This window comes from Malus domestica, chromosome 15, assembly GCF_042453785.1.
Source record: "Malus domestica chromosome 15, GDT2T_hap1".
Lineage (NCBI taxonomy): Eukaryota > Viridiplantae > Streptophyta > Magnoliopsida > Rosales > Rosaceae > Malus > Malus domestica.
The window spans coordinates 19,437,669-19,462,219 of record NC_091675.1 but is presented as its reverse complement, the minus strand read 5'-3'; the positions used below and the strand labels follow the sequence as shown (position 1 = coordinate 19,462,219).

Genomic DNA, 24,551 nt, shown 5'->3' with positions numbered 1-24,551 from the left:
GCTACTAGTGCACGTTTGTCTCCCGAGGTGCTGCTGTTGTTTTATGTTAATAAGTTTTCTTGTATGTCACGTATTGTAATATTGTGATATGTAAAAGGGTGATGTTAGGGAAACCATATATTTAAACTAAATGACGTGGTTGTTAATGATTGGATCAATATTTAAATGTTGATTAACATGCTTATTTCTTATTAAAAACACATCATATGATTTGCAAATATGGTTTAAAAAGTTGATAATTTCTTTATAGAAAAAGTACTGTGCTTCTTTAAAGAAATGATAATATATCACAATTTAGAAAACTCATATATTATGCACACACAGAAGAAAGATGTATTACATGTTCAATTCTTTTTCTCTAACAGATTCCTCATGTATATCTTCCAAATTTTCGATGTCGACGATGATGCTGCTATCGTCCAACTCCAAACACCCTAAGCTTGTGCTCCGTAAGGAGATGCTATTTATGTCGACATGAAACCTCTGGAATCCAATGTCATCTATGCTCACCGAGTTTTGAGACTGGTCGTAGTCCATCGATCTTCTAAGCCCTATATCTGATGGTCGGCGGGATGTACCAGCTGATCTTCGAGATCCCCTTGAAGGATGTTTGCTAATGAAATTGTTCGCACAGTAGAGGGCCGCTTCGAGTTCTTGCCACACCATCGACATTGTAGGGCGGTTTTTGGGCACTTTCACAGCACATCTTAGGCCAAGTTTCCCCATATTTAGCATCATCTCTGTGTTGCATGGCTCTGTCAAAAGATTTGCATCTAAAATCTCCTCAATGCGGCCTCGCTCTAAGCTTGGTTTTGCCTGCATTCAAGAAAAACAGTTCACTAGAACTCAAAAACCAAAGGCAAACTCTTTTGCAATCACTATTACTATTAGTGCAATAAGCGAAAAAGCTTGTTGGTTTACTCTATTAGGGTTAAGTGTTGTGATTGGCTCATATTTTGAGCTGGCAACAATGAAGTGACCTGTGTTTGCTTTCGATGGAAATATCACATGGTGTGGGCTGCATGAAAGTTGTAGACAAGTGCTGCAAAGTAAAAGCAAAAGTGGACAACAAGCCAAATGCCTTTCGGCTAGTAAGCTAAACAAAGAAAAGTTTGGTGGACATCATCATGAGTAAAGACACAATGATGATGCTTGTAAGAAAATAGAAAAAGGTGGTTGCTTTTGCTTTAATGATTATGAAGAAATGTGATGATGGCTTGACCTTTATTTAATGCAAGGAAATGCTTGCATTATGTGTGCTTGCCGAGGGAGAAGGTTGGCATCAGGAAAGCATCCAAGGTGGAGAGAGCATTCGGCTCTCCCATGGGAAAGGTTGAACATGGGTTGAGAGAAAATCAAGAGAGCTAGAGTGAAAAGTATTCTAGTGAATGAACTCTTGGGGTAGAGTGAGGTTTTTGGAAAATTCTATGAGTGGGTGTACAAGGGATTTGGGATTGGGTTATGTCGATTTAACTCATGTGTACTTGTACTGTTATTCTCATAGTGAAGAGCAATATCTCTCTGGGGACGTAGGCAGGTTTTTGCCGAACCTCGTAAATTTCTTGGTGTCTTTATTTCTTATATTTTATTCTGTTCAACTGAATGTGATTTGGTGAGGTTGTAATCTGAATCTCATTTCTGCACTAACGAACGGGCTAAGGCACAGCAATTGGTATCAGAGCATCGTTGGGTGCTTGGTTCGTTGGAGGTCCAGATTTGTTGTTCACCATGAAATTTTTAGTTGAGTAGTTTAATGGGAGAGGCGGTTTTACTCTTGGTAAATGAGAGTAATGGAAGCTTGAAGAAATGGAAGCCGTGTTCAGGGATGCTTGGATCAACTGCGAAAGTTGGTGTTGAGGAAGAAGAAAAATGCCTCTGTCTTCTTACCTTTCTTTCAGATTCGTACGAGAACCTTATGAAACTTTACTGCATGGAAAGATACAGTAAGTTTGGAGCAGGTGCAAGCTTCTTTGGTGTGGAATGATACACAAAGGAGACCATGGATGATGGTAGGCATGAGACTGCTTAAGCTATTCAAGGTTGGAATCGTGGAAGAAAATTGGAAAGAGGATCTGAGAGAGACAACAGGTTCAGATCCAGTTCCGGAGGAAAGGGTCCACAGTGCTACGGTGCAAGGCCGGGTTGTAGCAAGTTTGTGGCATAAGGCTTCGAGTATGCCCTCTAGGTACTCGAAGCAACAATTCTCCTGGTGATGTTTATTCTCAAGTGTTGCAGGGGTTTTGCAGCAGGTGGAGCTATGGGATTCACAGGTGATGAGATGGTCCTGGGGTAGGAGGAAGTGTGGGAATTTTGTCTGGCTCGATAGGTTGTTGCTGGAAACGGGCGCGCTGACGAGTTTCCAGGTTGCAGACAATGAAGATGAGGAAAACCTGTTGGAAGAGACGAGGGTGTGTCGAGATCCTATCTGAAGCTAAATGGTGAATTTTAGCTTGCAGCAGCTACACATGCATTAGCAGTAACTGAATCGAAACAGGACCAATGAGGTTGATTCATGGTGTGTATGCTGGTACATAAGGCCAATGGAGGCTTTGGCAATGGATGCAAGGATTTTTACATGGTGTATTCACCAAGGTAGAGATTGTTGTGATTGGTTCATATTTTGAGCTGGCAACAATGAAGTGACCTATGTTTGCTTTCGATGGAAATATCACATAGTGTGGGCTGCATGAAAGTTGCAGACAAGTGCTGCAAAGTAAAAGCAAAAGTGGACAACAAGCCAAATGTCTTTCGGCTAGTAAGCTAAACAAAGAAAAGTTTGGTGGACATCATCATGAGTAAAGACACAATGATGATGCTTGTAAGAAAATAGAAAAAGGTGGCTGCTTTTGCTTTAATGATTATGAAGAAATGTGATGATGGCTTGGCCTTTATTTAATACAAGGAAATGCTTGCATTATGTGTGCTTGTCGAGGGAGAAGGTTTGCATCAGGAAATCATCCAAGGTGGAGAGAGCATTCGGCTCTCCCATGGGAAAGGTTGAACATGGGTTGAGAGAAAATCAAGAGAGCTAGAGTGAAAAGTATTCTAGTGAATGAACTCTTGGGGTAGAGTAAGGCTTTTGGAAAATTCTATGAGTGGGTGTACAAGGGATTTGGGATTGGGTTATGTCGATTTAACTTATGTGTACTTGTACTGTTATTCTCATAATGAAGAGCAATATCTTTCTAGGGACGTAGGTAGGTTTTTGCCGAACCTCGTAAATTTCTCGGTGTCTTTATTTCTTGTATTTTATTCTGTTCAACTGAGTGTGATTTGGTGAGGTTGTAATCTGAATCTCATTTCCGCACTAACGAACGGGCCAAGGCACAACAGTAAGAAGGATTTTAAAGTACCTTATAATTACCCTCTATGCATTTTAAATTAGTTAAGAGTCAAATACATATTGCTTCTATAGAAGAAAGAAAAGCAATAATTGAAATGTTTACCCAGTCAAAGATATGTTGATTGGGGCGGTGCTCGGTTGAATCAACCACTGGCCGAGAAGAAACAAGCTGCAGAAGTATCACACCAAAACTATAGACATCGCTAAACGGCGTCAAATGGAAACTTGAACAATAGGCATGGTCTAGGTATCCTGGAGTTCCTTTGATTTGGCTGCTGATATGTGATTGATCCCCAGTAGGTCCTGACCTAACAAGTCCAAAATCTGAAACCTTGGCTTCAAATTCATCTCCTATCAAGATGTTACTAAGCTTTATATCGCGGTGGATTATGTTCGGGTTTACTCCTTCATGTAAATGAGCAATGCCTGCAAAATTTCACACAATCAATTAACAGCTCATCTGTATAAGACAATCGTTTGTCTTATTAAAAGACGAACCTATCAACGTTTTTGATGAGTCAATATTATATTACATATTTTATCCTAATCTTAGTTTATTTTGATTATTTTTTTGAGTGAATAGTTTATTTTGGAATAATTTTGATACTTTGAGTTGTATTTTCAATAAAAGGCTTTCGACTTCCTCTGGGGAAAAATGTGATCAAATGAATGAATTTTGGAGTAGTTCCAATTAGAAGACGTTCGTGAGTCACTTGGCTTGATCGTGTCAAAATATCAGATTCTTCCACCAAGCGGTTAATTTTTGGTGATAGAATAAAGGAGCAATGAGCGGCGTTGGAAAAATGAATATGCGTAACTAATCCGTTTTGCTAGGGCGAAGCCTTGAGCCTTAGCATGCATGAATATGTAGTTTTTATTTAATTGTTTGGGATTGTATGCATGCATGTATTAATCACTATGCTTAAACTACCTAATTGTCTTCATGCCTGATCACCATTAGGATCTTTACAAAAGTAATTTGAAGCAATTTTGGTCGGAAGGTTCTCTAAAATTGACGCTGACTTCTCATGATGAACACATCATAAGGATTGCATGGTTTTTCAAAGGGCTTTCACAAAACTTAATGAGTCTCTCATGTTCATATTTGATCCAAACATCCGGACGAATTACATGTTAGATATATGTTCTATGTTGGAGGTTCTAAGTAAGACATATATTAGGAAAACCTAACCTTCAAAGTTGCATGAGTAAATCATAAGTAATTGGTAAAAAATACATAGGATTGTTAGGGTGATAGCAGAATCCTAATGCTTTTATAAATTGGTTTTTAAAGACTGTTTTCTTTTATCTTTTTAATTTTGGCTGAATTTATTATTTGGTTTTTAATTAAAATTCGTTTTAATATTACAAAAATTCAGAATCACCTTTCTCAATTTCCATTTTCAAGTAATTAATTATGAATTGGTTTTACATAAACTATTTAAATAATCTTTGTGGAAAACGACTTTGCATGAACATTTATACTACAACTGCCTTGTACTCTTCTAAGTATTTTATGTGATTTTAACCTTCGTTACGTAGGTACTAAAAATCTTATCAGTCATCGAAAACACTGGTTCTACTTATCTGTTTAGACTAATTATATAGTACTGAATCATTGATGACTGACCTTTTGCTGCTCCAATGGCTATGTTGACTCTTTGCCTCCAAGTTAAGCTCCTCCATTTTCTTCCTACATGGTAATTAAACAGGATTTTAAGCAAAACAAACATAAAATTAGGAAGGTTATATAATTAGCACTTAACAAGTAGGTTTAATTTCCAACATACATACCCATAAAGTAATCAAGGAGAGAACCATAGGGTACATATTCATAGATCAACGCTTTTCCCCCTTTTGCCCCTATTCCAGTCACAATCCAACAATAGTAGCTAGTATACATGCCTTTATCAAGGGGAATTAATTTTCACACATCTTGTTTTGTCTCCTACGTACACTCTCCAAATCATTTCTGACATTCAGTTTTATGAAATCAAATTAAGGAGAATAAAAGTGTGCAGAAATAATTTTCCTTGTCAATACAAGGAGGGATAATTTGGAAAATTGAATATGCATTTACAAGTTGATTACATACCAGATGATCCTTCTTCACAATATCCAACCAAACGTACAAGGTTTCTGTGCTTGACCCTAGAAAGTAACCTCACTTCTGTTCAAGGAATAAACACTACAGAGAAATCAGATTAAAATTCAACTAAATTCTGATTCTTTCTACACTACAAACTTACACATTGATAATTCTATTGGGACACACAACACTTTTGATTGGGCCGCACTATTGTATATGAGACTCACATGTATTAGAAAATGTAAGCAAATGTGTCGGTTTTGTGAATCTAAGTACCGTTTACACATTTATATTGGTTGAGGCTTACCATTTCTGAATTCTTCGACACTATGAAATGAATTGGCGGTTCGCTTAATGGCTAGGGTTCCTAAATCATCAAAGGTCCCCTTGAAGACATTTGCAAAAGCACCGGAACCCAACAAGCACTCACTGCTGAAATTCTTAGTAGCCTTCACTAGTTCATCCAACTGGAAGCGCCTCAACATTATTTTCTCTTCTTTCAAATTCCCTAATATACAAAAACATATGTAGTCACACCCCAAAATCTTCGAGTGCTCTCTGCAGATTTTCAACTTTGTAACTAATGTTGTCTTGTCAAACGGATTAACAAAACACATAATTTTGTTTGGCTGTTTAGTCAAGTAATCTCTTATTTTGTATGGACGATATTTAATTGACAGTCTGATTGCATAATATGTCAAATTAAGAGAGAAAAATGAATAGCGGAGAAGGGTGTAGGATGAAAGGGAGGTAGTGGGAGGGAGAAGAAAGAAATGAAGGAGATCACATGAAAGAAAACAAAAACTTAACAAGCGTAAACAATGTAAAATTGATTTATGTTTTGGTTATTAGTTTCCATTTTGTGTTTCCTTCACACTTTATTCCTTATTTCTCCCATGTACTTTTATTTTATCTACAATGCAAAAACTAAAACAAATGGTTATCAAATGATCGCTTTAATAGAGTGTCAATGAATTGAGTTAAAGTGGTGTGAGGCCCACATCTACTAAACCAACTGAGGTTTAATTTGCTCACCTTTCTGCCCTTGCTCATGTAGCGATTGTCTTTGCCTGAAATTGTTGGAAAACAATTCAGAAATAAACAAAAATAACAGAAATTTTAATATTTTATTTAATCAAAATATACTTGCTATGCAAAACAAAAATTACACAATAATACATAAATAAATAAAATGGTACTAACGTGATTAGAGAAGGTAGAGGCTAGCGTAATAGCTATGTCATTCGAACAGTATTTTCGTCCCACTCTTGTGCTTGTGGTTCAACAACGTCTGCTCGACCAGGATTCAACTACCTAATTCTACAACCCGCACTGGATTATAGAATTCTAGCGAATTTGCTTTGTGTGTTTACTCTCTTGATATTTTGTACAAAAGCAAGAAGGAAGAAAAGAAGATGTCTGGAATGGAACCGAGGACTCCAGTTATATAGGCTCTTTCATACCTCTTCAAATACCTTTTGGATGTATCTGAAGCTATACAACTTTTTCCAAGGAGTTGTGTCTTTAATCAAAACGTTTTGAATTAAATTTAATTAAAAACTTAATTCGAAAATTAAAACTAATTGATCAGATTAATTTTAATTATTAGGCCCCAAGGCCCAAGGCCTTTGTCTTGATTAATTCATATTAATTAATATTAATATTATGATATAATCATCAAGCCCAATCCACACAAATGGTGGCCCAAGCCTCAATTCCCATTCCAAGTGGTACAACACCTAACTAATATTGTAGAGGACAAAACATATATAAAGGACATTGGGAATCTTGTTTTCTCCAATGTGGGACAAGAGTCTCAAAACTCTAACAGAGATAATGATTATACCATCATAAAAGACATCTGTGCTGAACAGTGCCACGAATCTTCGTCGATATGGAACTCTGCTGCTAGAACCTAGAGGAGTACAAAAACAGAAAATGTGGGTGAGTGAAATAAAACTCTTCAAACCAATTCCAACTACCAAAGATAGTAGCCCCTCACCGTAATACCTGTTTAATTTCCCAGAAAATAACAGGCGTGACTATAAATCAAAACCATAACCAAAATAATAGTCTTACGATTATGCTACGTCAAATTTCTTAACAAGAATGAGTAACCCAGGTGAAATAAACCAATAGGAAATGGCATGTTAGCCGGATCCACCTATCATGTATGGTTGAATCAACATCTCATCCCATATATGCTAGCATCTCATCACATATCTCATCATAAATATATGCTAGCATCTCATTACATATATCATCACATATATGCTAGCATCTCATTACATATATCATTACATATATGCTAGCATCTCATCATAAATCTCATCATAAATATATGCTAGCATTTCATCATATATGCTAGCTCATAAGTCGGAGTCACCTCTAATGACTTGTACGACTTATCCATAGCTCAATAAGTATACCTGCACACGAGTCGGAACCACCTAAAGTGGTCTGTACGACAGGACTGGGTGTAAATAAATACGCTTAAGTACTACAATCACGTGAAGACTGTGCGAATAATCGCAGGTCACCTACGAGTTGGAACCACCTATAGTGGTCTGTATGACATGACTATGCACCTACCTTGGATCTAAGGTAAGCGTAAGGTGCGGGAGGTGAACAACATGTGAAGGACTGTGCCCTGGCCACAGGCGGGAGCACTAACACCGGGGTGCAGGTTTATGAGCTCTAAATACATCTCATCACACATCTCGTACAACTAAAGCAATCTCATTTGGCATATAAAACTCACAAGCAACCTGTTTGACAATATCGGAGTTGCCTAAAACATAAATGTAGTCATGTCATAACTCAATCATTTCAACTAATACCATAACTCACCTGAATTTACCGGGGTGTCTTGAATTCAACTTTGCATTTCAGAGCGTTCACCCTTAATTATGTGCAATTAACATACACGTGAATATACCAGGATGTAAATCTGAAATTCGACCATATCATGATATTGCCAAACATATAGCATATATACAAATGGCATAAAATGCATAAGCTGTATCGCCCCACTCCCGAACTAATTACCTTCAAAAATAATTATCGGTAATAAGCCCAACTAAACACTAGATTAATTAACTATCATACTAACTATTTTTCACTTCAATGTTACGATTCTTCACACATTGATTTATAATCAACATTTAACCACTAAAACATAAGGTTTAATCTCACATTTTCCATCAATCTCCTTCACATTGCTCAATTCTCCAAACAAGGCTATTGTCTCAATTATTTAGTCTCATTTATTGTATGGCTGCATCTAACGTCTCGTTAGACTGCCTACGTACTCTAAATAGGGATCAAGCCAATCGTAGTTCACAATAATTAGTTCAAAACATTCACAGTAATCGTAAGCAATAATCGATTTATAAACGATTATGAAATTATCAATCATATATATATATATATACATATACATATATACATACGATAGAAAGGAAAAGACTCATTCACCTGGAGTCCACGCTATTGTTCTCTAGCATGCACATCAAGGCGTCTCGAACTATTTGCGCATGTGACCAATTATAGAATCACATCTCAGAACTCTTCTCAATAGAATACGTAATTCACATAAAACACATCCTCAAGGACGTTCTAAAATAGTTTGAGACCCATTGATTGACGGTTGGGTCCACAACCTTACAAAACTCGATCCAGAAGATCCGCATCTCATATTTCCAATCCGCAACCTCCAAGGAACCACATTATACTTCTAGAATAACATACTAAAATTTCATTATGATCCAACGGTCGGATCTCCATCAATTGCCCAAAACTAAGTGACGGTTAACATTTATTTTATAAACTTACAATTCCAATTCAGGAAGATCCGTACATCGGATTCCTAATCCGTAAGTTTCTATTGTCCTCAAATATTACATACTATAATGTATTAAATTTTGGTAACGATCCAACGGTCGGATCGTCGATTCACACTTTTACCAATTAATATATCGCAGAGAATTCAGGTTCCAACCATCAACTTATATCATGTAATTACCAAGAATGAACTCAAAGTATCTAATCTAGCCTAAGAATGACATCTACGGCCCCCTGGCCAGCGCCGCTGCACGCGCCGTCGTGGGTGGCGGTCGGCCGTCCCGACTTGTCGGAAAATCCAACTATTTCCAAAAATTACCAAAATTTATAGGAATAAATATCTCAATGAGTAGAGTAACTTTCATACATGTGACCATGACCAATTAGGCTGGGAAGAGCTTCAATTTCGTTAAAATCCGCCAGAAACCCTAATTGACGAAAAATTGGATAAAATAGCTTTGAATATAATACTAGGGATGAAATTAGCAATTTTTAATGAATTTAGGGACTTATTTTACCGAAAAAATAATTTAGGGACCTAATTTTCACTAAAGTGATAGCCCAGGGACTACATCAATACTTAACCCTTATATTTAAGTTGGTTGGAAATTAATTAATGGAAAGCCATATAATTATTTTATTTATTACTTAAATATTTTTATTTTTGGGTTGATTATAATGTAACTTTATGTAGACAAAAAAGTTCGATCATCATTTTAAGGTATATTTTTGGCTAGCCCACCGGTGAAAAAATCCTAGCTTCGTCCTTGCTTTTATTAAGGCATAAAGTCGAGACTAGATCAAATTATAAATGTAGGGAGGTTATTATTTAGTAGAGGTGTATTTAAAAAATATTATGTATTGACTTATCTAAATTGCATATTAATAAAACTCTCTTTATCAACTAAAAGATGGTGAAAAGATAATTTAGTATACTACAAAATAAAATCATGGGTAGTAAAATATTTAAAGCTTGATCCAAATGTGATCTTAACACTCTCTGATTTCAAGAATAAAAATAAAAATAAAATTAAAAACTTCTCTCTCCAATTCCATGTTCCTCTTTTTCTCCCTCTCTCCTTCCCATTTAAAACAACAATAAATAAAAAATTTAACACACAAAGTGTGCGGCATATGCTAGTTTATCCTTAATGAATGTTGTATTTCCTAATTTCTTGGATGCCAAGTATTTTATTTCTGCCTATATGTAACAGCAAGCTCAAACGTGACATCAACTCAAAAAACTAAAGCATTGTCCCAAACAACTTTAGAGAATATTTTAGCTCATCTTAAGCTTTTATTTGCAATATTGCATATTTTTGTACCTATTGACAATTATTACTACATGGAGACATGTTTCCTTAAGATGGGACCAAGAAAAATTATAACGTATTACAATGTGAAGTTTATTTCTATACATCACTGGTCCCAAATTGAACTGGAACTTTTTATGATTTTTATTCCTTTATAGAGTATTCTTTTAGAGAGATTTTACCGTAGTTATTTTGGAGACAAACCTCTTTTATGGAGATTGAACCTTTGTGTTTATCATAGTGAGAGATGCTAAGGAGACTTTCCCAACGGTGAGACTCTCTATGAACTCTATTACCTTACAGTTTAACGTCAATTTTTGTGTCAACGTAATAAAACATTGCGTAAAAAACATAAGAAGACAAAAAATCTATAAAAAAAATTCCCATTTTTGAGAGAGTTTCGTTAGCATTTCTCTTATCATAGCATATATAAATGTAGAACAAGAGCGGATTTTGGGTACATTATTCATCAAGTCTCGCGAGGAATTGAAAATTACTTCCTGTAGAGATTGATTGTAACAAGTAAGGGAGTTTGACATTTTGGCTCATAACAAGCTTTAACTTCCCTAAAAATTTATAGCAAATTTATCCTTACAACCAACTGACAAAATCCATTAAAACAGTTCAACTATTGGTGCATGATTTGTAAGCTTATCCACATGAACTATGTACCTAATTGTTAGAGAAACTTAACAAATGTCTGTAGGGTAATCTAAATTTTTTTTAATCAAATACTAATAATAGGGTAATGCTAGAGGGATCATCTACTTGAACCATATTCTATGAAAATATTAGAGTTTTAATTGATCATGTGACATTATAAAGAAATTTTTATTTGAACCTAAATTACCTTACTCTACAGTCCACTTATACATTAGAAGTGAATCATTTTTTGACCCTATTGTACAATGATGATATGCCATTAAAACTAAAACTATTTTTTTGATCCATAACTCCATATTCGGTAATTGGCGCACCAGGATGCAATGAGTTTGGAATGCCTTATTTAAAGATTCAAATATGATGAAAATGCTTGAGAACCTAAAGGCACAAAATCTCCCCTCCTAAAGCACCTTTGCTTAAATAGCCGAATGACACAAAATGAGACTTAAATCTCAATTGGTGTACCAAGAAAACTTCAGCACAACCAATTTATTTTTTCACGATTGTTTTATGGGGTGCCGAATTTAAATTAACGATACAAATAATAGTGATGAGATGATGACTTAACCCAATCAAGTTTTCTTACAATTCTCCATTAATCCAATTTATAAATCATTTCAACATCCAGTACAATTTTAAAAACGAAAAAAATGTTTTGAATACCTTGGTGCCTTGGTTGTTTCGGCGTAGAAAGATAGCAACGAAATTCGCCTACACCGTTCAATGTTTCTCATTGCTTCGACGGCTTTGTGACTTCTAGGATTTAGATTTGGTTTTTTATTTTTTTTGTTGAGTGTAAAGTTAATTTACATATTAGATTGAGTTTGTTAGGGTAATTTAGGTAAAAATGAGTTTAAAGAGACATTAAAAGATAAATTAAATATAATATGGGTGTAGATTGAGACAATATGAGTTTAAATAAAATTGCCCTATATAAATCAATAGTCTCAGAGTTCTTCATTGTGGTTTAGACCTTCTTTGTCTCTTACTTACTGGAGACGGTTCATATGATGTCTAGGATTTAGAATGGATTGGGTAACAAATAAAATTCAAGGTATACTGAAGATATATGAGAATGATTTTTTTTTTTTTTTGAGAATATTAAGAGATTAAACATCAAAAATAAACTTATTATGTCTTTAGTAATCCTACCATTGCTTGTGAAGTTGAAATGAATAAGTTTCTTTAATGAGTAGTTCATTTTTTACCTTCAAGTTTGAAACAATTTTTCATTTCTTTTTTTAAGATATCTTAAATACCCGAATCAAATCTTAGACACCGGACAAGGCCTTAAACTTTCTTGAGCCGTCATATCTATCAAGCACCCCACTGATGCTGCTCCAAGCAAAGTTATAATTGCATGCATTCGAGGTTTCTGTTTTAAGAAAGCTAGTTGACGAGAATGAGTGGTGGTGTTTTCTTCGTTATTCGTTAATCAATAGTCGGAACAGTTCGTCAAATGAAAGTGGATTAATTCCCTTTCTCTGCTTGCATGAAGTCCTACGATCGATCATTTGGAATTATATGCTTCAAAGTCACGTGAATTACTTCGTGAATTACTTTGAGACCATGGCTTTCTGCAGGTGATCATGATTTCACAAAAAGCTGGAAAAAGGGCACAGCATGTGAGAAGATCACATGGTTCAACAAATCATCCACACAATGCTTTTGAACAAAAGAACGCAGAAAATACAACCGCAGAATAAAACTAAAACACAAAAAAGAAAAGTTGAGATATGTTCACTACAACAAAACTGGTCTTTTGCAGCGCACAAAGGGCGCCGTAAACGGTTATTCACGGTGTGAGCCCCCAAGCAGTAAAAGTTCTTGTCGTAAAAGATGTTTTGTCAAATACAACGTTCTCTAGTAGTCGTGAATAATTTACGCAAAACATATCACGCCTTAATTGGTATTAGATACGACGTTAATGAAGTGTCGTAAATACTCTTTAAGGCATGCCTTGCGCGCCTTAATTGGTATTAGATACGACGTTAATGAAGTGTCATAATACTGCGAAAACAATTACGGCATACCTGTGTGCCATAATTTATATTTGATACGGCGTTTGTTGAGTGTCGTAATATTGTGAAAGCAATTACGGCATACATCGTACATCTTAAATGAAGACTAGCATCAACAATTACTGCTGATTTTGCATACAGTAATTTACATTTATTTTAATTTTATATATATAAAAGAATCAACAAAATTACACATTTACTATAATACAATAATTTCATAAATAATCATATTGTCAAAATGTATAACAAGTTGAACATAGCTAAGGTCAATATCAAACTACACATGAAATACCAAATAGGCCTCTAATAACAAAGAAATTTGTCACTTGAAAGACTTCACTTTTCCTTGAACACCTCCAAACGAAGTCCTTTGAGAGTGAAATACTGCTCCTAATGCTTGAACCACACTAATTGATATCTCTATCTGCATAGACATAATGTCACAACCCGTCCCGGAATTACATTATCATTGATGTGAAAAGACGAAATTACCCTTGACGGGTACTAAGGTACGTGTAACATATTATTTGGAATAATGCATACTCTCCTAATTTCTTGGAAAATAAATTAAGTGGATTTATTGTATGCATTTTGTGTGGTTAGGGATTAAAGGATTTTGGATTTAGGTTTGTTTTGTATGGACCACACACACACACGGGACAAGTACTCCTCGTGCTCTATCTCTCCCTTCTCTTAGAACTCTCTCTTTCCCTGTCGAACCGTACGGACACATTCACCCACGATCATCCAAGCACGGATCGAAGGTTTCAAGGGCACCATTGTACTCATGGGGACCCTACGAACTCACCCATACCCATTTTAGGTAAGAAATCTTTCGATTTCACGTTGAAAACTCAAGGTCCGATTTGAGTACGGTTCACGAACTTTGTAATGGTTGGTTTTTAGGACAATCCAAGCTCACAGTGAGCTTTTGGAGGTTCTCACGAAGCTCGGGGACGTTCGTTTGAAGGTTTTGGACGTCGAGATCATAAGGTTCGAAGGTGGCCGGTTTTGGGTGAAATTTCCCGACGTGATTTTGAAGGTTTTGGAAGTTTTTAAAGGTATAGCCTTCTTCCTCTCGTAATTTGTGAAGTTTTGGTGAAAATTTCATGGAAAATGGTTGAGAATCGAGCGAGAAAAGGGTGTTTGCAGGTTTGCCTAGTTTCCGGCGCCGGCAAGTTTTTCCTGCGATTGGAGGTAGGGGATGACGCGCGTGGGGGCGAAAGAAAGAAGGGAGGTAGCAGCCAATAGATTTATCTACTAGTCCTTTCGTCGGGGAAGAAAATGACCCGTACCTATCCTGGCGCGTGGGGGCGCGTGGCAAGTCCAAAAATTATTTTAAAAATACCTTGACGTCCATGACGTCGAGTAGGTCACTTTGGTACATTCATATACCCAATTTGAGCATCGTATGAGAAGTTATTACGTATTGTCGGTTATGTGCTTTAATTAATGTTTTTATAGTTGTTTCGCATATAGGTGATACATATCCCGAGGACGAGCGCATTCAAGGACGTCACAGGGGTTATGACCCTTCGACTTACCAGTGAGTGGGCAGTATTTTCTGTATTTACCTATATACTATTGATTTTTCCCAGAAATTGAATTTCAATGAAAGTGTGTTTTAAAATGCAATGCATGCATACTATGAAATATGTGAATTAGTATTTGATGCATATATATATATATATATATATATATATGTGAATTGGTGTCGTGGACGCACAGGTGAGTATCAGGTGAGTTTTATGTTAATCATGTGATTTATTGTGATGTGAATTGTATTGAAAGCTCAAACCTGCACCCCTGGTGTTAGTGCTTATATTATCCACCCCGCACCACACGCTCACCTTGGATCTAAGTAGGTGTATGTCGTACAGACCATTAGAGGGTTCCGACATATCGTACAGACCATGAGAGGTGGTTCCGACTTGTAGGTGATTTTAGATTATTATACAGCTGTTGATGATAGAAGCACTAGAGCGTATTCTTACACCTTTCTTATCATACAGACTACTTCAAGTAGTTCCGATTTATGTGCAGAGTAGCGCCGTACAGGTCACTGTGGTGACTCCGGTTGGATTAGATATTGAGCTTTAGAATTAACTGTACAGGATCAACTGCAGGGTCTCCGGTTGATTCCTTATTTCACCGTTATAATGTTGCAATCCTATTCTGTTGTTGACGTTTATGGCATGGCATACTTTCTGGTTTTTGATAAAGATTGGTGATTGAGATATATGAAGATTTATATGCATATTATGTTATTTTCTGAGAAAGTATACAGGTTTTACAGCGAGAGGTTAGGAATGTTATTAATTGAAATGTGTTCAAAAAGCCTTGTTTTACTGACCCACTCAATTTTGTTTTGCGCCCCTCCAGGTTCTAGATAGCAGCGTTGGTGGCCCACGAGGATTTCCACGGCGTACTGACAGACTACATAAATGTAGGACTCACCTGCGGATGTTGTAATTTAGTTATGGTCCTACTTGACTGCACCTAGTATTTATGCTCTGAATATGTGTGTTTCACACCTAAACTCACTCTAGCACGTTACTTGGTTATTATTGTTAGTATTTGGTTTTTATTTCTTCGTATTGCTCTTATCTTTTGCTTCCGCGTTGCACTTTTGGTTACGTCACGCCCACGTGACGGCCAGCACGCCTTGATTTTAGGATCGGGGTGTGTCACATAAGCACATGGAGCAAAAGAAAATCTATTGTACTACTATATGTAGAAATATACATTTAATCTCAAGTAAGAAAAGTAATACTAAAAGAAAACCAAATCATTGTCATACAAACCTAAATCCCAAATTATGCCTTCACAGTTTTATTGTTTTACACTCAAATGACTAAAATATACACAAATTATCCCTTTACAGTTTTACTATTTCCTATAACCTACATAAAAATCATATACTTGCAAGTAGATAAATTAATGAGTCTCTAACATTTCACACATGAAGAATTGATACGGCAAGTAGAAGATTGGATATTCGATCAGTGGATATGGTTATCAATTATGATATCCCTAAAAACTCTAAGGTAAGACTCACTGTTTTTTATCTAGTGGCTTGCTGTTATCAATTTACATCAAAATTAGCCATTTATCTAGTTTTGGGGTCTTAATATATTACAAATTCAACATTAGCAGAAGCACCCACAAATTTCAATTTTTTTTCACTTCTTTTTGTTCCATTTTCTTCAATCCAATCAACTTTCTTGGGAACTAAAACAAAAGGAGAGAAAGAGAGAGTTCCCAACCTGTCTCAACTTCGTCTTTGGAAAGTAGGCCTTGGGAACGGATAAAGTGCCCAACCAAGATACTCTAGCTAGTCAAAGGAGATTGATTCAGTTGGTAAGTTAAGAGCTAGTCAAAACAAAATGTTAACTTAGAAATTGATAAAGACTTTAATAATAAAATCAAGTATAAACTTTTCCACTCATTACCGCTGCATTTGCAACTTCTTTGTTTAAAAATTCACCAAAGACTTGAATGCTACTTGAAAAATAGTAAAAAGAAATAGAATAAATAAGTGAATATAAATCATACCAAAGGAACTCCATCAAATTATCATTTTTATCTAATAGTACAAACTAAACAAAGTACTACACTACTACTACAACAGACTCATAGAGTACTAGGCTATGCCCCAGTGTTATTCTACTACTACTACTACTACTACAACATACTCACAGATTATTTGGATTTTCAAATTAGATTATTTGGATTGCATTATCAATGTAAGTATGTAACATCTCAATCTCCTTTGCAAAAGTAGAACCTTGCTGAGTACCCCATGTGACCTGGAGGTCCAGGACATGCATACAAAGAAACCCAAGTCACTCTGCAATCCCAACCAAATCATACAGAGAGAGAGCAAAATTAACAAATCCCCAACACCATAATTAAAACTCTTTCAGAGGAAACTGAATTGGAATAGTCTGGATTAATATTAGTCTAAATTTTTTAAAATACTTGGTGCCTTAGATTTGATAATTCAATGGGTGCCATTACTTACCGCTCTAGATTTGGGAAGGAATCCATTCCAGCATACCTATCAAAAACTGTTTCACTCAATAAAAAATATTAGGTAACCCAAATGTTGTTCAAATGCATATATAAGTTTATAACTTACAAAAAAAACATTATAACAAGAAAAAAAAGTGCTGATACATTTCCTACAATACACTAAAAGGTGGGATATTAACACTTATTTAAGTTATTAAATCACTTAACCTATATATATTTGTCATTGCACTTGGAAATATAGGTGGTGATCTAACGAAGATCGACCTGCAAATGACATAAATGGACTCACAAAAGTTATTTGCTGCCCAGACTATTTGGATCTTTGGACCATTTTTTCCATATTAGTGGACCTAACCGTACATGAAGAGACCATTCCTAAAAAAACAATGAAACCCAAAATACTAAATTCCTCATATGAGTTAATAAAAGTGTTGTGATGCTGCATATGACTGATGCTGCATATGACTGATGATGCATATGACTGATGATGCATTTACTGATGCTGCATATGGAGTCTACTACCAAGGTGACCTCTAGGGTAAATCTCTAGGGTAAGGCTCATTGTAATCTTTAGGGTAAGGGTATGTAAATCACATTTCCCTTGATTTAAGGGAGGAGACTGTTTAGGGTAATGTCTTAGGTAGGCAACACGCCTTCTTCTTTCTTGTCGACTACTTGCTGCAGCCATCCTTCCCATCTTTTTTCCCTCTCTCTTTTCATAGATACCCGGAATCACTCTTGTACAAACATACATGAAATATACATTGAAACTTTAAACCAGAAAATCTACAAAAAGGGTTAGAAGTCAAGCAACCCAGTACCAACCTGTAATTGAAAATTAATATAAAAAATGAATTAACCAAACATTCAGAAAGATCCAAATGTAGAAGCCCAAAAACACAAAAAAGACAAAACAAACTATGGATTAGATAGTGATCCCAAAAACCAAATATAACTAATAAGCACAAGTTCCATCATTAGTAAAAACCGATCGATTCATTGATTTTCATACGAGTGATACAAGTATTGGTATACACAAGCAATATGAGGAGATAAGCCTCCATGACGTGTAGGATTACAATGCAGAGCAACTAAAAGATAAACATTACAATTGAGAGCATTAATATCCTAATATCCAAGAAACAGCAGCTTATGTTTTTAATTTTTAAAACTACTCAAGTATAGAGCACTCACTGCTCTGGATTCAAAGAGAACCTCACACAATAAAATCGCTTCTCCATAAAACATAAATGATAGCTCTTGGAATTGACTGGAGAGTATAAAGTGGTAGCTTAAACAATTATGTATGGTTCAATTTCAAAGGATCTAAGAAGCCTAAAATTACTAAACCTTCTTTTCTTATTAACTTTTATAAGCAACAAGCCATAAAGATTTTACCTTTAAACAGCAAGAAAAACAAAAGCATCCCAGAAAAATAATTTCATCCTACAAATTCACAGCAAAAAGAAAAATACTGAAAAATAAAAAGCAAATAGAAAACTGATTAAAAAAATCCTCCCTATGTAATAATAAATCAAGTTAAAGAATCCCCAATCACAGAATAATAAAGCCAGGCACAAATACATATAGATTTAGAAATATCAAACCCAAATTGGAGGCTACGGAGTGCGAATGTGCAGGTGGAGGGGCTGTTGGAGAAAAGTACCGGTAAATTCAAAACCAAATTTATATAAAAATAAAATAAAATTTTGAAAAAAAAAACTTCAACCTTAGAACATTGGGAGAAAAATGGAGGTCTCGTGTGTCTAGGAGAGGAAGATTTAGGTGTCGATTTGAGTTTTGGTGGAATGGATCTCCTAGGTTCTTGAATTTTCGGTGGTGGACAACAAGCGACGTGGAGATGAGGCTATGGACCACGACAAAGCGATGGAAAGAGGGGTTTGTTGTTTGGGTAAATAAATCTGGGTATCCTGTTGGGTCACGGTGGTGTGAAAGAAACGAGCAATCTAAAAGGCAGAGAGAAAGAAAGGGGAAAGTGAAGTGGAATGGTCTAGAATTTCACTTGTTTGATATTTCATTCTAGCGCTATAATTTCCCGCGCATTTTTTGTTAGGTGCAGAGTGGGAAAGTTTCGGCGCGAAGCTAGAAACTATTATTTATGACGTATCATTTGTGCCATAAAAGGTAGGGACCCAAATATATAAAAAATTCACTTTACGACATAACGTAATGCCTTAAAAGAGAAGAAAAGTGCATCGTGTAAATTGTCAAATACGACACACAATGGTTATGCCGTAAATATTTTTATTTAAAGACTTGCACAAAAGTGATGCCGTGAATGCTATATTATGTGCAAGTATTACGATATGAACTTTACGAATGTCGTGAATAATATTATTTAAGGCATGCTAGTAATGTACGCCATATATTTCAAGTCGTAAAAAACCCAAATTATTCTAGTGGTTGAAGGTGATATATGCATGCATTAGATGGTAGCCGGCTAGGTAGTCGCATTCATTTCACAAGGCAAAAACGAAAAGTTTACTTGAAAAAGCCAAAAGTATGTATCCACAAGAAAATATAAACAAAAAAATACCTTAACTACGAAGCTACCAAGAATAGGAAGTTATTATAAGAGCAACTTCACCGTTGTTAAGGCGTCCTAGGACTATTCACTATTTAATTCATCTAGTGAACAGTAACTGTCTTTAATGAACAGTAACTGCATTTTACATCTCCACCTCTACACTGAAAAGCCCTGGCAATAGGCATAAAATATTAGTATTTTTTTATTTATAAAATAATACAAAATAATTTTATTTGTAATTTCGGATAAGATTTTTAATCATTCTCATTGCGCCACATGTCATTATCCGAAAAGATAATGAGAAGGTATTTATAGAAAAGTAAAATAAATTTTTTTTTAATTTTTCAAAATTTTTTTTCAGATTTTTATTAATTTTTTACATTTTTTAAAATTTTTTATTCACATAATTAATCTCTGCTGTTGGATTAAAAAAATTGAATTCCAACACTCTAGATTGTGCCACGTGGCACAACGGTAAGATTTCAGAATTTTAAACTGTTTTTTTTAATTTATAAAGCCAAATAATGTGGACCGTTGATCCCAGATCCAACGGTTGAAATTAAATAAAGTTTTTAAATTTTTTTTACCGTTGGAAATTCAAGGTCCATAAATTGTTGCTGTTGAAATCCAACGGACGTGAGGAAGCCATGTGGCTTCCCCAACGGTTACATTTATGAAACATGTTGCGGGCCCCATGTCTGAAACCTTGTCGGACGACGCACGAGTCTAACGCAAAAAATATATAAAACTTGGCTGACGTCGCCCAGACGTCAACCTTGCGTCATGTGGCCTTCGGGCTTTATGGCCGACTACTCATGTCAGGCCTCTCCCTCGGGCCTGCTCGGGCTCAATCGCTAGCACACGTTGGACCTCATTGCTCGGGCTATCTAGCCCTGTTTGAGAGCCAGTCCATCGGGCTATTGCCCACGGTGGAACTGCTCTAAGTCATACATCAAAATATTGACAAACTATTATCACATTATTTTTATATGAAATTTTGACTCTTGAGTTTTATATGTTTATCAAAACTGATGTATAGATCATTTTAATTCTTAACCTCTTAGGTGTTTATTAACACATATATAACTAAAAAAATGTGAGTTTTCTTTTAAAATTCGTAATGATACTTAAAAGTTAAAATCAGATCAATTAATGGGGATTAATTGATCCAAATCTTGTTCTTTACTACTCATATTTCTAAGTTTCTCAGTCCGTTACTCATGTAAGGTAAACATGTCAACAATTTTGTACGTAATAGTTATAACAACTTAGTTGTATGGAAGATATCTCAAGTTTGACTTGAAAAAATAAAAGAAATTGTACGTAATAGTTATAACAACTTAGTTGTATGGAAGATATCTCAAGTTTGACTTGAAAAAATAAAAGAAAATGACACACACACACATATAGATAAATCTGTCCAACGCATTGTAATTTTGCAGATAAAACCTAATTCCTAAGAACCAAATTATCCCATGTTGTTAACTACTGTTACTAAAGTTTTGTACTTGCAAAGATGTGAGATGTATTGTAACATCCCACATCGCCCAGGGAAGTGATCCTTAAATGTATATTCTCATCCCTACCTAGCACGAGGCCTTTTGGGAGCTTACTGGCTTCGAGTTCCGTAGGAACTCCGAAGTTAAGCGAGAAGGAAGCCAGAGCACTCCCAGGATGGGTGACCCATTGGGAAGTTGATCGTGAATTCCCAAAAACAAAACCATGAGGAAATGGTAAACCCAAAGCGGACAATATCGTGCTACGGTGGTGGAACAGGCCCAGGATGTGGTGGACCTGGGCCGGGATGTGACAAATGGTATCAGAGCCAATCCCTAGCCGGAAGTGTGCCGACAAGGACGTCGGACCCCTAAGGGGTGGATTGTAACATCTCACATCACCCAGGAGAGTGATCCTTAAATGTATATTCCCATCCTTACCTAGCACGAGGCCACGAGGCCTTTTGGGAGTTCACTGGCTTCGGGTTCCATAGGAACTCTGAAGTTAAGCGAGAAGGAGGTTAGGTCACTCCTAGGATGGGTGACCCACTGGGAAGTTGCTCGTGAGTTCCCAAAAACAAAACCGTGAGGGAATGGTAAGCCCAAAGCGGACAATATCGTGTTACGGTGGTGGAACGGGCCCGGGATGTGGTGGACCCAGGTCGGGATGTGACAAATGGTATCAGAGCCAATCCTTGGCCGGAAATGTGTCGATGAGGGCGTCGGGCCCCTAAGGGCGGTGGATTGTAACATCCAACATCGCCAAAGGGAGTGATCCTTAAATGTATATTCTCATCCCTACCTAGCACGAGGCCTTTTGGGAGCTCATTGGCTTCGGGTTCCGTAGGAACTCCGAAGTTAAGCGAGAATGAGGCCAGAGCACTCCCAGGATGGGTGACTTACTGGGAAGTTGCTCGTCAGTTCCAAAAACAAAACCGTAAGGGAATGGTAAGCCCAAAACGGACAATATCGTGTTACAGTGATGGAACGGGCCCAGGATGTGGTGGACTCGGGCCGAGATGTGACAAATGGTATCAAAGACAATCCCTGGCCGAAAGTGTATCGACGAGGACATCGAGCCCTTAAAGGGGATGGATTGTAACATCCCACATCACACAGGGAAGTGATCCTTAAATGTATATTCGCATCCCTACCTAACACGAGGCCTTTTGGGAGCTTACTGGCTTGGAGTTCCGTAGGAACTCCGAAGTTAAGCGAGAAGGAGGCCAGAGTACTCCTAGGATGGGTGACTCACTGGGAAGTTGCTCGTGAGTTCCCAAAAACAAAACCATGAGGGAATGGTAAGCCCAAAGCGGACAATATCGTGTTACGGTGGTAGAATGGGCCCGGGATGTGGTGAACCCGGGCTGGGATGTGACAAATGGTATCAGAGCCAATCCCTGGCTGGAGGTGTGTCGACGAGGACGTTGGGCCCCTAAGGGGGGGTGGATTGTAACATCCCACATTGCTTAAGGGAGTGATCCTTAAATGTATATTCTCATCTCTACCTAGCACGAGGCCTTTTGGGAGCTCATTGGCTTCGGGTTCCGTAGGAACTCCGAAGTTAAGCGAGAAGGAGGCCAGAGCACTCCTAGGATGGGTGACGCACTGGGAAGTTGCTCGTGAGTTCCCAAAAACAAAACCGTGAGGCTTTGGTAAGCCCAAAGCCGACAATATCATGTTACGGTGGTAGAATGGGCCCGGGATGTGACAAATGGTATCAGAGCCAATCCCTGGCCGCAGGTGTGTCGACGAGGACGTTGGGCCCCTAAGGGGAGTGGATTGTAACATCCCACATCGTCCAGGGGAGTGATCCTTAAATGTATATTCTCATCCCTACCTAGCACGAGGCCTTTTGGGAGCTCATTGGCTTCGGGTTCCGTAGGAACTCTGAAGTTAAGCGAGAAGGAGACGGATAATATCGTGCTACGGTAATGGAACGGACCCGAAATGTGGTAGACCCGGACCAGGATGTGACATGTATAGTGTTAGAAATTAAAGCTACCACAGATGATAGGTCTACAATATAATAACATGGTTATGGCCCTCACGTTTTATTTGAGAGTTCTAAATTATTCATGTGGTAGCTGAAGTTCTTAACTTCTTTTGACTCTCTTGTTCTAGTAGTGCTCTATTTATTTATGCTATGGGGCTTTTAGACACTGGGGCAGCTCAATGGCTATTGGCTACAAGATATTTTGTGTTTGCTTTAATGTTTTTTTATGTGCGGAGATTCTTATCAACAACCGATATACATTCTTATATGTTTATAATTTTGATCAGGTAATATGTTTATGTGATGATCGTTTATTATTCATGAGAATACACTCAAGCGGCGCTCAAGAATCTCTCCCTTAAGCTTTTTACAGTGGACCGAAACAAAAAAGCATGTTACTAATGTATTGAGCTTATATTGGAATCGTATTTTTACAGTCGGCCGGAATATTTGAGTGTAAACTAGTAGGTTTTTAAGTGTGACTCCAACAATTACTAAACTTAAACTAGTGTAGCATTAATGTTATAGGTCTCAAACTTAAACTGACAAATTCCTATATATAAATATCACACTTACTCAAACTACTATAAAAAGCTTTATTTGATATCCATACTACGCTCAAATAAATAAAATAAAACAAGCGTCTAAACTGAGCATTGTCTGGATTATTATTATTTATTTGAACAATCCAAGGAATCTCTTTTCCTTAATTTAATTCCCTTATCTTATTAGTAGTAGATGACAAGGAAACCGGATCCCCTCCGGACCTAAATAAACCGAGTCTGCTGAGCAAGGGATCTAGGCCATTGAAATTTGATCAAACGACTACAATTATTATAACTTTAGATGGCCCCATGTTTGAAACCATTAGATCAAATTTCAACAGTCCGAATCTCTTACTTAGCAAGCTCAACTTTATTAGGTTCAAAGGGGATCCGGTTCCAATGACAAGGTTACTTTTAAGATTTGGCGTACATGTTTAATAATTTACAGGTACGATATATTCTTCACAAGTGACTTGAGTCGGAGTTCATTCCGGTCTTGCAAGAATAAGATTGAAAATCTGATATACCGTAGAAAATCAGGAAGAGATTTTACCTACTTTGGTTAGAAAGTTTGTCATTGCTTGTTACATTGCACAGGGTAATTCCATAAAAGGTCATAGAAACATCATATATTCTTGTTGACGTTATGTAGTACTAAG

The 24,551-nt window shown here is 36.7% G+C and overlaps 1 protein-coding gene across 1 annotated transcript; it reads right to left on the bottom strand.

The window, feature by feature from the left end:
- Positions 1 to 223: 223 nt before the first annotated feature.
- Positions 224 to 7,349, bottom strand: LOC103401081 (probable serine/threonine-protein kinase PBL12). Its single transcript, XM_070813277.1, has 8 exons — positions 6,636 to 7,349; positions 6,468 to 6,502; positions 5,740 to 5,940; positions 5,439 to 5,513; positions 5,138 to 5,315; positions 4,974 to 5,036; positions 3,447 to 3,769; positions 224 to 816 (listed from the first exon to the last, which is right to left on the bottom strand). Exons 5-8 carry the CDS (start codon positions 5,244 to 5,246, stop codon positions 337 to 339), a joined length of 975 nt encoding a protein of 324 aa, XP_070669378.1. The 5' UTR covers positions 5,247 to 5,315; positions 5,439 to 5,513; positions 5,740 to 5,940; positions 6,468 to 6,502; positions 6,636 to 7,349; the 3' UTR covers positions 224 to 336.
- Positions 7,350 to 24,551: the final 17,202 nt, after the last annotated feature.

Bases quoted from the DNA above. Each gene is read 5' to 3' on its own strand.
- LOC103401081 (XM_070813277.1), bottom strand. From the start codon at position 5,246: ATGTATACTAGCTACTATTGTTGGATTGTGACTGGAATAGGGGCAAAA. The intron at 3,770-4,973 runs GTCAGTCATCAA...GAAATTTTGCAG, and splicing joins AGCCATTGGAGCAGCAAAAG to GCATTGCTCATTTACATGAA. The intron at 817-3,446 runs GTAAACATTTCA...TCTTGAATGCAG, and splicing joins ATCAACATATCTTTGACTGG to GCAAAACCAAGCTTAGAGCG.